Genomic DNA, 11,555 nt, shown 5'->3' with positions numbered 1-11,555 from the left:
TAGGTTCAGTTGAGGAAATAAAGCAGGAAATACATTTTTAATATTGATATTACTTTTGTCCATTGATACAAAATATGCCAAGCAAGCTTGTTTTGACAGGTGAAAAAAAACAGTTTTGCCAGAAGTTAATGTGATGAGAATACAAATGAAAAATATCACAACAGAGGGTTCTGTTTTAAGACCATAAAACAATTTTGCAGTATTGTCTAGCAGAATTACATAATATGCTCACAGTACTGTTGACAAGGAGTAAAATACTAATGACTAAATCCTTAAAAGTACCTAGGTAACTAAATCCCATGTAGTTCAGTGAGAGGGGCACTCAGATATTCATGTCAGAACATCAGAACGATGATGATCACCACTTTACAATTTCAGATTCAGTGAAGTCATGTAATCCATCTCCTGAATAGATGGTTAGCTTGATGACTATACCAGGGTTTGCTATAGTCCAGATATAATAGGAAATTACAGGAATTATTTCTGAACTCCTTCAAAAAGGAGTTCCGAATAAAGGAGCAAGTAGCATTTAGATTAGTTCCCACTACAAGATTAGTAGCAAGGGTACAGAAAGGGAGGTTTTTTTTGGTGAGCAGCTTCAAATTCCTTCCCCTTGTCTACTTCACAGACAGTCCACTTTGGGAATTGCAGAAAGGGAGAAATATGGTGTTGGGCTGCTTTTTTGTCCTGCATAAGATGTTTTAAGTTTGCATGTTGGACAGATACATGACTAGAAACTATTGACAAAAAGGAGATTAATGCATTTTAAAGATGGAAGAAGAATTTAAAATGTAATCATGGAATTGCTCAAACTCCTACTGACAAATATATTCAGTCATCCCATCAAAGAAATAGAAAAATCATATATTGTCAAAGCAAAGACTTATTTTACTCTTGAAATGTAGAGAAGAAAAATTTTACACACACCTCCCTGCCCCCCTTGTACTTTCTCACAACTCACCTTCACAGCTGACCAGAAATGAAGGTCAAAATTAGAACAGCTGAACATCTCTGATGCACCAACTCTTCACACAATTTATGCAACAGTAATGTGGAAATGCTTATTCTGAAGCAATATTTTGAGATTAAGATTTTGGTTTTGAAAAAGCCAGTCTCAAATTCAGAAGTAGTCTATATATATACACACATGAACTCTCGCAGCTAAGAGTTAAAAAAAAAATAATAATTAAATACAAAAAAAATCCTAAAAAAATCTTGGTAAGGAGAAAGATGAAAGTCTAAAACAGATATTTTTAAGTTTCAGGTCTGAAATATTTTAGACTTCTGCTTTAGAATTTTCCTCAATATTATTCTGAGATTTTCTACAGATGACTTCTCTCATGTACTAAGAAAACCTGAACATGTAAGATATGACCTTTACACACCTACTCTCAGACTGTATATTGAATAAGCACATATACCTTAAGTTTTGTCACCCCTGCACAACCACTGTAAAAAAAAACTTCTGTATCAAAGGATGACTTAAGAAAATAGAAGATATTAAATATTGCCTAAAAATACTTCTGCAGAGATTTTTCCCATGGGCTTAATTGCTTAGTGCAAGACCTACAGGACTCTTAATTCATACATATTTCTGACCGCTGAGGTCTAGATGATGCAGGCTTTTATCAGTTCTTGATAAGTATATTTTGCTGCTCCATTGAAAATGCTGGACCATCCATTTGGGACTAGGATCACCTTGTTGTCCTCTTCAGATTAGCAGATGTTAAGGATCTCCTGAATGCCTCAAGCTGCTTTCATAAATGATCACTCTTACTAGTTTTTAAAGAAGAAAGATCTCTAGCATTGAATCAGAACTTTTGGACAATTGCAGCAAAAGCAACCTCGCATTGAGCACACCTAAGGAAGCTAGATATATTTAAGATTAACAGCACAAACTGCATTATTTCTTTTGTTAATTCTTTTACTGTAATGCATGGAACTTAACAAGGAAGAGCAGTAATTCAGCAACTTCAAACCATGTAATTCTAGGTAGATTACTGTCTTAGATTCATCCTTTACACTGAGTGCCTCCAAACCATTAAAACATCTAAAGTTAGAAAACCCATATTATCAGGAATGAGGAACAACAGGACATGCTATCACCACCCCATGCGCTTGCATGATCCTAAGTCAGGATTTAGTGAAAACTGTATGTACACATGCACCACCACCCCCCCCCCCCCCAAAAAAAAAAACCTACTAGGCAGATACTAGCTGCATATTTAGAATCCACTGTCCCAGTAACCTTCTTCATAACTGACTGATGTACAGACATTCTTTCCCAATTTCCTTCTGCTCCAGATCATCTATGCATACTTTGAAAAAGTACAGCTCTTGTTTTTGTGGACCTTAAAAAATTTTTTTGACCTGCCAATAAGTTGTAATTTGGCCTAAAGCCAAATTAGCTATAGGGCAAATGTGTGATTTAAAGATTTTTTTTGTTTATGATCTCTGCCACTATGAGCTTTGTGTCTGTTTTCGTGAAAAAAATCCATTTTTTCCTCTCCAAAATCAATGGTACCTCATCAGAAGTTACTCAGACTTTTTGGAGAACAGATGATGTCATTAAGTGTAAGATTTTGTTTTAGAAAAAGCCTAAGCCGCGAATAAACTACTGAATTTCCCCCTATCCCTCCAACCTCCAAATCCTTTTAATTAAAATTTTTATTTTGTGCAACAACTCTATTCTAGAAGTCAGGTTGAAATTTTACTGTTTTTTTTGTTTAAAATTCTCTATTATATACTAGCTGGAAGAACTTTAAAAACAACAAATCATCGAAAGCTGATTTACTAGAGGAGAAATGAGCTGCATTCAGCTGATAATAGAGAGGCAAGAATTCATCGTAAAGATGGTATTAACTTACAGCAAGAACCACACTAAAGTTTTCAACTGCATGATTAGGTCAGGCAAGTTTATTTTGAGGATTCCTAGCAACAGATGTCTTTATTTTCCCTGCAAAATCTGTTAGCTTCATGTTTATTGACCTCTTTAGTGCAACTGGGAAGAAAAAGCACCAAAATTTTTAAAATCTATTTAAATTTGGAGGAGCATCCAGAACACAGTACAATTCTGAAGCTGATTCCTACTAGACTGTATCCAGAATTTGAAAATTTGGCCACCTTTAACTTTTCTGCTCCCAAGAATCGACGTATACAGAATTGTCATTAGCATTTTCTTTTAAAAGACTTTTTTCCTAGCGCTTATAACAGACAACAAATAAAATGCTAAAGAAATGAAGCTACGCTAGTCTTTTAAAAATTGTAAAATAAAAAGGCCTCTTGATTTTTTTTTTTTTTCTCATTTCTACTCAGAGCTTATACAAACATCTAGTAATTGATGGCTTCACACGCAAGATGTAATTTAAGGCTGGGCTGCCAGTGAGGGTGATCAGTCACTGAAACAGGCTATGGAGTTGCTGCAGCTAAGGTGGAGTCTCTATCCTTGGAGATACTCAAAACCCAACTGGACAAGGCCTTGAGTAACCTGCTCTAGTTGGCTCTGCTGTGAGCTTGGTGGCTAGACTAGATGATCTCTAGAGGTCCCTTCCAACCTTAACTACTCGATGAATCTATGGTTTTTCAGTTATCACCTGAACAAAGGTTAATGCTACAGTTTTCACCACTGCGTTGCAAGCTTGTTGGCTTAGTTTTAGAGGGGATTACAACATTTCATAAAATGAAAGTAGTACTCCTCCAAATGCTATCTTGTATAATCTCAATGTCAGCAGTGTGCAAAGTCCTTACCTACACAACCAAAACAAGCTTCCTATTGAACCTAAAATTTTAAAGCAGAGTTCTTCCCAAAACAAGCCAGTTTACTTCTTAAAATTTACATATGCTGTTAAAAAACAATTAGAAAGCATTATAAGCACAGAAATAAATATTTTCTTACATAAGAAAATAACTGCTTGTCATCTTGGTTGCCAATGACATATGTTAGTTAAAACTAATTAGAGTGACCTGGAATGTAGTCAGACATCACTGGCAAGTTGCTATTCATATGACAAGCACGTGGTGATGAAATAAAGACCACCCTGAAATATCAGTCTGAAGCCCAAATGCTTTACCTGTCTCCAAACATTCACTTGCTGCCTCAAGATACTAGACTACATGAAGAGACCAAGAAAGCCCATCAAACTGATTAATACAGATTTGGAGTCACTGTAACCTAAACAGTCACTGCTATGTTGACAAGTTTTAATAGTCCACTCTTCCCACAGAAAACAGCCAGCATCATTCTCACCAAGACCAACATACACTAAGCATGGTAGCTGAGATCAGTAACTATGCAAGTTTTAAACAAAGACACCCATTTAGTGGCTTTTTTTTTTTTTTTAATTTAAAAAAGTTGCAAGCCAGCAAAGCCAGCTAATGTGAACAGGAAGCTCTTCAGGTTCTCCCCCCTTCCCCTACTGAGATGCCTGTAACCACATGAAACTGAATCAAGAATCAACAGTTTACACAAAAAAATCGTTTTTTATTTTTTAAGCTATTCTCAATAAAAAGTGTAATTTACTAATGCAGGCAGCACTGAAATTTTTCTACTTGAACCGTTTGTGTGGTCAATCATTCAGCACTTACATTTTTATTTGATGCAAAGTCATGGGACATGGATTTAAAGCAAACTGGAAAAAGAAAGAAAAAAAAAAAAGGAGCATTGCAACTCCATGCTTTTATACCTTGATATTCAGTGTCCTCCAGAATTTCTGGGCTCTTCTCTGCCACAAGAAGCAGGCACAATACAGTTCTCAGATATCTTAACCATACAGATATTTCAACCAAGAACTAAACAGCTAAACTAGATACTATTTACAACCGTTGATGAAACTGTTTCTTCAGCATCTTCCAGTAATTAAAAAAAGTGAAAATAATTTTCAATACTGTCAAATCTAGAATATTTTATTCTAGAGTATTTTTCCTCCTTTAGAGCAAACTCAACTTAACTTTCCGTGGACCAATTGGCCTATCATTCAGTTCATTAATAGCAGCCATAGCTTCCTCATAGTTTGTCATAGCAACAATGGCATCACCAGAAGGTAATCCTTGCTCATTATACTGTATAGAAACTGACTCTGGTATGACTCTGTAGCCATAGAAAAAATCCAGAATCTCATTAGGAGTAGCTTTAAATGGTAAATTTTTCAATCGAATAGGAACAACACGTTCAGAACCGCTACTGAAATTTGGATCCGGCATAAATCTTCCTTCAGGAAAACTTCCCATTTTACTATTTCCAAACTCCATTCTGCCAAAAGGTTCACCGTCACCACCAAAATCCATGAGTGGTGGAGGACCTCTAAAATCCTCAGGAGGGCACATGAAGTCCTCAGGGGGGTGCCTAAATTCAGAAGGATGCCTAAAATTTCCAGGGGGACCAAATGAATGCATGTGTGGTCCCTGTGGTGGTCCAGATGGTGAATCAACTGGACGGGAAAGCTCACCTCTGTCATATGCCTGTGAATGACCCTGCATTTCACTTGGTCCAGACAATGGAACCGTTACACCAAACTCCTGCATCTGCTCTTCAGATATAAGTCTTAATAACACCTCCGTTCCCAAGAACCTTCGCCGATTTAAGTTTTCTGCTTTCATGGCTTGTTCTTCAGACTTAAACCTCACTAATGCTTCTCCCAGCCCAACTCCTTTGTCATCATAGAGCAAGTAAATATCATCTTCATCAATATCAAATCTTGCAAAGAACTTTCGCACTTCAATTTTTGTCACATCAAATGGAAAATTTCTTACATAAACACATATCTTAGGGCCAGAATGACCTTCCCGATAATTTTTTTCCTGTATGGCTTGTCCAGGATGATCTCTTTCCTGTGATCTTTTCCTCTCACAAGAATCAATTATTTTCAACATTGATCTTCTTGAAATTGGAAAAATGTAAACAGGACGATTGAGAAGAGCCTTTCTATGATATTCCAAAGCAGCCTGATAATCTCTCTCACTCCTTAACATCACAAAAGCATCTCTAGTCCTCCTCTGATGTTTATCCATTAGAAACTTGATTTGTTTGCTGCAAATATCCAGATCAGGGAAAAAAGCTCTCAAATCTCTCTTCTCAAGACTAGTAGATAGATTTCTTAAGTGTATGTAATATTCCTGGGTGGGAGGTGAACGAGAACGTGTTCTTTGTCTCCGTGGTGATCTTGAGTGAGAATGCTTCCTTGAATGCATGTAGCCCGCATTTCTTGGTGGAGAACGTTCTTTGCACAAAAAGTGATCAATTTCACTTGTCATGTCTACCCTCCCACCATATTCAATCCACCGTTCCTCTGTAGATGGACTTATTTCTATAAACCTCTGACCCATGTATTGCCTATGACGTTTAAGTCCTTCTAAGGCATCACCAGGCGTGGCAAATCTTACCAAGCAATCACCATTGTTTAAGCCATTGCGATGCTTTATCAGAATCACTCCATCCACACGTAACCCAGAAAGGAAAGCACGTACTTCATCTTCTGTTGCAGAGTAAGGTATACCACGTAGAAATAAGTAAAGATCATCTGGATTAAATGAATGACAATCTTTTCTTGACTGGTTATAGCTTGATTTAGGTATACCTGCATCACCATGTCTTGTGCCATTGGTATGGAAAACAGCCTCCGGATGATTTGGCGGACCGTAACTAGATTTACTCATTCCTTTTGTAATAGCTGCAACTAAATGTGAAATGTCTCCGACATCCGATGAACCAGAATTATTAGGACATGTTCGTCTAGACCCAGACATAGTTTCTCGTCCCCCACGATCAAATCGTTTCCGGCTCATTTCTATGGTATTCTGCATTTCTGTCTTGCTGCTGAGAAAGAGCTCTATGCGCGAGTCCTTGATAAACCCTCCCGAACAGCTCATCGCACGCCGTGCATCTTCATCTGTTGCAAATATAATAAAAGCCTCCCCAATTTCTCCTCCAATAATATGCACACCTCCATCAGGAATATTCAATCCCAAGAAGAAACGACGAATATCTGCAGGACCCGCAATAACAGGAAGCCCCTGTAAACGGATGACTACAGCCATGCTGAGCTCAACCCACAGCAAAAATCACCTGCAGACAAAAAGGTACACATGATAGCACGTCTTTAGTACTCAGCTATTACAGTATCTTAACACTTAAGCTAGAGCCTTTTTAATGAATGTCCTTGTCTCAATCGAGAGAGAAGGCATCAAACAAAACTCACAACATCACACAAGAATAAGATTAAAGCAGGATTCACTGGAAGTTGATTAAGTCAGAACAATTAGCTACTCCACCTGCACATTTGCACGGATCTATCAATATTCCCTATCCTAAGGGCAACAAAATCCACCTAAGTCACTCCTCACCATCCACAATACATAAGGAACACCTAAGACTTTCACGGCATAATTACTGTATGCCAGAGATCTCTGTCCAGTCCTAAGGAACAAAAAAATTCCTGTTTACTTTGGTCAAGAGACTTGCTATCATAACGCAGAAAATACTAGATGATAAAAGGAGAAAGAAAAAAGAATAACTACATCACTGAAAAATGAAGTAATTCACCAACAATGATGACTTTAATGCTTTGTCAAGTTGCTCTACCCAATCATCAGTTCTGTTCAATAATGTGTATATTTTCTCAGCGTTCAAAAACGTTGTCTCTTTCATGTAGTCAGTATTAACTGCAGCAGCCGCATGCACTCAGGAGAGTATATCCTACTTCCCAGCCATAAGTCTGTGAGAAAAGGCTGTGTGTGATCTCTTCACAATACTCAGTGAAAAGTGTTAAGCTTTTGGCAGCTTACCTGTTTCTGCTTGGAAGACCTGATAAATTCTGTAAAATCAACTTAACTGTGGAAAGAAAACGAAACATAATTAATGGCTGATATCCGTACTTTGGTTTACATACTGTGCTACATTGCTGCAGCTCATCCATAGCAGTGGCTAATATTAAAGCCAAGCATTGCAATGAAACCACAATTTGAGGTACCATGAAGAACTCCTTCCTTGTTCCAAGGGAAAGACAGCAAAATGCTATGCATTGCATCTTTGTGTCTCCATATTAGAAGCAAAGAAAATTCGAAAGTTAAGTTGACTTCTGCGAATGGTGAAAACACGCTGAGGTTATCTCATCATCAACTGTGCCACACTGAACTGTTGATATGAAACAGACTGATTGTAAAGTGAGGGGAAAACCCTCAATTCTTTGAGTCCTTGAAAGACGCACAAGTCCATCTCAAGAGCACTGTACGTGTCCATTCTTCTGAAGTCCACCTGCTTTCAAAGTTCACAAGGGTATGCTACTCACCATTCCAGCACTGCACTTAAGGGTATACAGCGAAGACGATCACATGAAAGAGCAAAAATAGTCAACACGGAGAAACTTCAGTGACTACTTCAATTAATAAAAGTAGAGTTCACTATTTTCCCTAAATATTTACTGCCTTTCAAATATAAGAATAAGAATCACTCAAAGGTATCCCAGTTTTCTAAATCACCATCTAGTGTCACAAGATACATAGCACAGCACTCTCACAGAACAAAGACAAGCCTCCGTAACAAATGGCTACACCTGTTAAAAATAAATAAAATAAAATAAAAGCCCAAGACCTTGATGACAAGTGTCTGAGAATATCCCCTGGACAAAACCCTTGCTCAATAACAAGTGTTATAATGCACTAATGAATAAACAAGATTTCTAATGCACAGTTATCTGTTGATCACAGTAACTAATCACTCCTCCTGAGCTTACAAAACAAGAGCAAAGTCTAAGTTCTTTAACTGATTCTATGTTGCTTCTAAATCAGCACTTTGTAAACAAAAACTGAAAACAACTGCCTGTTTGATAACTGCAATGAAGATCACCAGCTCTCCATACCTTTATAATCTATTTTCTCAATGGACCTGACAGCAGTGCCAAAAAGCAAGGAAAGAATTCAAGGGCAGAATTTTCTTACAGAACCTTCGTTTCTTGAAAAATCAAATCGGCTGGCCTGCTATTTCATGATGTATATAATTTGTAGCATTTCTGAATTTCACAATTCTGCATTCCTATCCCAATTTTTAACCAGCATTCAGAACCAGACATCCTCAGTACTCCTTTGGTGGTAAATGCCAAGTTCTCCATGATGGCCCATGGATACAAAATACAAATTGCAGTGCTCAAATGAGACACATTGATTCCAGATCACAACATGATATTTAAGAAGTCCACAAACAGAAAGTCAAGTCCAGATAATAAGCTTTTACTAACTGTATATTAAGCAATCAAGAAGTGGTAGCAAACATAGACAAGCCGTCCAACTATTTAAATGAATGACCAAAGAGTGACTTTTAGGATGAAAATAACAAGACTAAGACCAGATCATCAACTGAGCAAGCCCTTCAAGGAACAAGTGTTTAGATAATAAACAGATGGCAGCCTCATGTCAACAATTTAAAAGCAGAGAAGAGTGTACAATAATACTTTAGGAAATTCTGTATTTAAACTGAGCTAACTAGAAAACAGTACTCTGCCTATGCTTCCACAGCCTTAGCAGAGCACATTCCAAATCCCATTAAAACTTCCTACTGCCTCCCTCCAAAAAAATCTGTAAATATTTCATGAGGATAGGTCTGCACTAGACTAGCACTTTTACTACTGGGTAGAAGGATCCGCATGCCATGAAGCATGCAAGTCAACAGGAACACTCACAGAAGTACCACAAGTATAAAACTGAATTTTGGGGAAATATGCAAGTTAACAAGTAATTGGTGAGCCAGAGATTCCTTATTCCAGTCTTCTCCAAAACGGGCCTTAAGAGTCGAAGTTGCTGCAAATGAAAGTTTTCACATTGCTGACGAAGATGCGACGGCGCCCTGCAATTGGGCGCGCAGCACAGTCGGCTTCAGCACAGTGCCGCTTCCCAGCACTGCTACTCAGAGAAACCCGAGTGAGAAGCCCCGAGGCAGCGGCGCCGCCGCTCGGAGCGCAGCCGGCGCCGCGCGAGCCCTCCCCGCCGGGAAACGCGCCCCGCCGCCCGGCGGGCGAGGCCGAGGGCCGCGGCCGGCGGCGCAGGGACGGGGGCGGGCGGGGAGGCCGCCGCGCGACCGGCCCCGCCGGAGACCGTTTGTGATTCGACCCCGCGGAGGACGAGCTCGACCTCCCGCGGCTCCGGGACGGGGCCGGGCGCATTAGGGGGCCGAGGGCGAAAGCCGCCAGCCGGGACGAGGGGGCCTCGGCGCGGGCAACGGCCGCGCAGCCACTCCGCCGGCGAGAACCGGCGGCGCGCAACCGGATCGCGGCGCGATCCCCTCGCCCTCGGCTACGCGGAGCGCCCCGGGAAGCCGGGCGCCCTCCCTCACGCCAGCCACCCACCGGACAAGCCGCCGGGACAGGCTCCGCACCGAGCCTCGCTCCCCGCAGCTCCCGGCACTGCACCACCAAGATGGCGTCCTCCTTCCTTCCCCCCCAATAAGCGGGCGAGAAGCCGAACTGCGCCTGCGCGACCCTCTCCCCTTCGACCCCGCAGCCGAACTGGCACGAATCCTTCCGGCCCCTCTGGCCGCGCGGCGCGGCGCGGCGCGGCGCCGAGCGCCACCCTGCGCTCGTGCGCATGCTCGGAACGCACGGCCCTTCCTCGAACCGCCTCTGGGAGGCGGGACCGGGAACGTCTCGTCGTTACCTCGCTTTCCGCTGCGCATGCGCTGTCTTATGCCCGGCTCGTTTCAGTGCGCATGCGCTCTGCTCAGGCCGGCAGTTGGCGCGTGCAATGTTGCGCAGTCGCGGCGGCGGGACGTGCGGGTCCGCTCTGCGGGCAGTGCGCATGCGCCGCCGGGGCGCGTGGCGGAGCGCGGTGTGGTCCCTGCTGCGGTGATGGGACGGCGGCTGTTACGCTGGTCGCCAGGATTATGGGTGTATCGCAACGGCCTTCAGTCTCGTTTCCGTCAGTGCCGGCGCCTGCCCGGCTCAGGAAGAGGGGCGGGGAAGGTGCCCCTGCGAGGCCGGTGGGAGCCGGCTCGGGCCTGGGCCTGCAGCACTGGAGAGGGGATTTTGCACCCTCCATTTCTCTTCCTAGGCGGTTTTCAAAGTTCAGGGGCCAATTGTTAGAAAAACAGTTTCTGTCCTAAACTTTCTGAGGGTTGACTCCAAGTCTATTTTGGGAGAAAAGGGAGGGAGGCAGGGGAATTGAAGGTAAGGTTGTCAATGTGGAAAAGGAGAGGTAGACTATGTGGGTCATTGAGGTTAGGTAGATATTTTATTCATCTAGTTTTTATTTCACCTCCCTTTTCCTGTGTTTTACACATACTCCCTTGTATTTCTAGACAGAAAATCTATTGCTTGTCAGTGCCATTCTGATACACTAAAAAAACTTAGTTATGGTAGATTGAGCCACCCATGGTCATACCAGTAGCCTTTGTCTATCTTTTCTGGGATTAACCTATATCTTGAGCATAGGAAATAGGATTTTATAAAGTGCTTCCAATGGAGTCTTCTACAGCCACATCCAAAGCACGTTTCTCTGTCCCTTTTGGAAATACATTTCCTGATTTAACAATACAACTACATAGCACTGATGTTTTTGTTACAATGTGGGCAATT

General features: G+C 41.4%; 1 protein-coding gene across 2 annotated transcripts; it reads right to left on the bottom strand.

Annotated features, from left to right (window-relative positions):
* Window positions 1-18: 18 nt before the first annotated feature.
* Window positions 19-10,547, bottom strand: RBM12B (RNA binding motif protein 12B). 2 transcript variants are annotated; one of them, XM_026099705.2, is made up of 3 exons: window positions 10,332-10,547; window positions 7,780-7,825; window positions 19-7,060 (listed from the first exon to the last, which is right to left on the bottom strand). In XM_026099705.2, the coding sequence occupies exon 3, from the start codon at window positions 7,030-7,032 to the stop codon at window positions 4,927-4,929; it is 2,106 nt and encodes a 701-aa protein (XP_025955490.1). In that variant the 5' UTR covers window positions 7,033-7,060; window positions 7,780-7,825; window positions 10,332-10,547; the 3' UTR covers window positions 19-4,926. The 2 variants fall into 2 exon arrangements, with proteins under 2 accessions (XP_025955490.1, XP_025955493.1); XM_026099708.2 differs by lacking the exon at window positions 10,332-10,547 and having other exon boundaries at window positions 7,780-10,287.
* Window positions 10,548-11,555: the final 1,008 nt, after the last annotated feature.

Source organism: Dromaius novaehollandiae, chromosome 2, assembly GCF_036370855.1.
Source record: "Dromaius novaehollandiae isolate bDroNov1 chromosome 2, bDroNov1.hap1, whole genome shotgun sequence".
Taxonomy (NCBI): domain Eukaryota; kingdom Metazoa; phylum Chordata; class Aves; order Casuariiformes; family Dromaiidae; genus Dromaius; species Dromaius novaehollandiae.
This window is presented reverse-complemented; position numbering and strand designations above follow the sequence as displayed.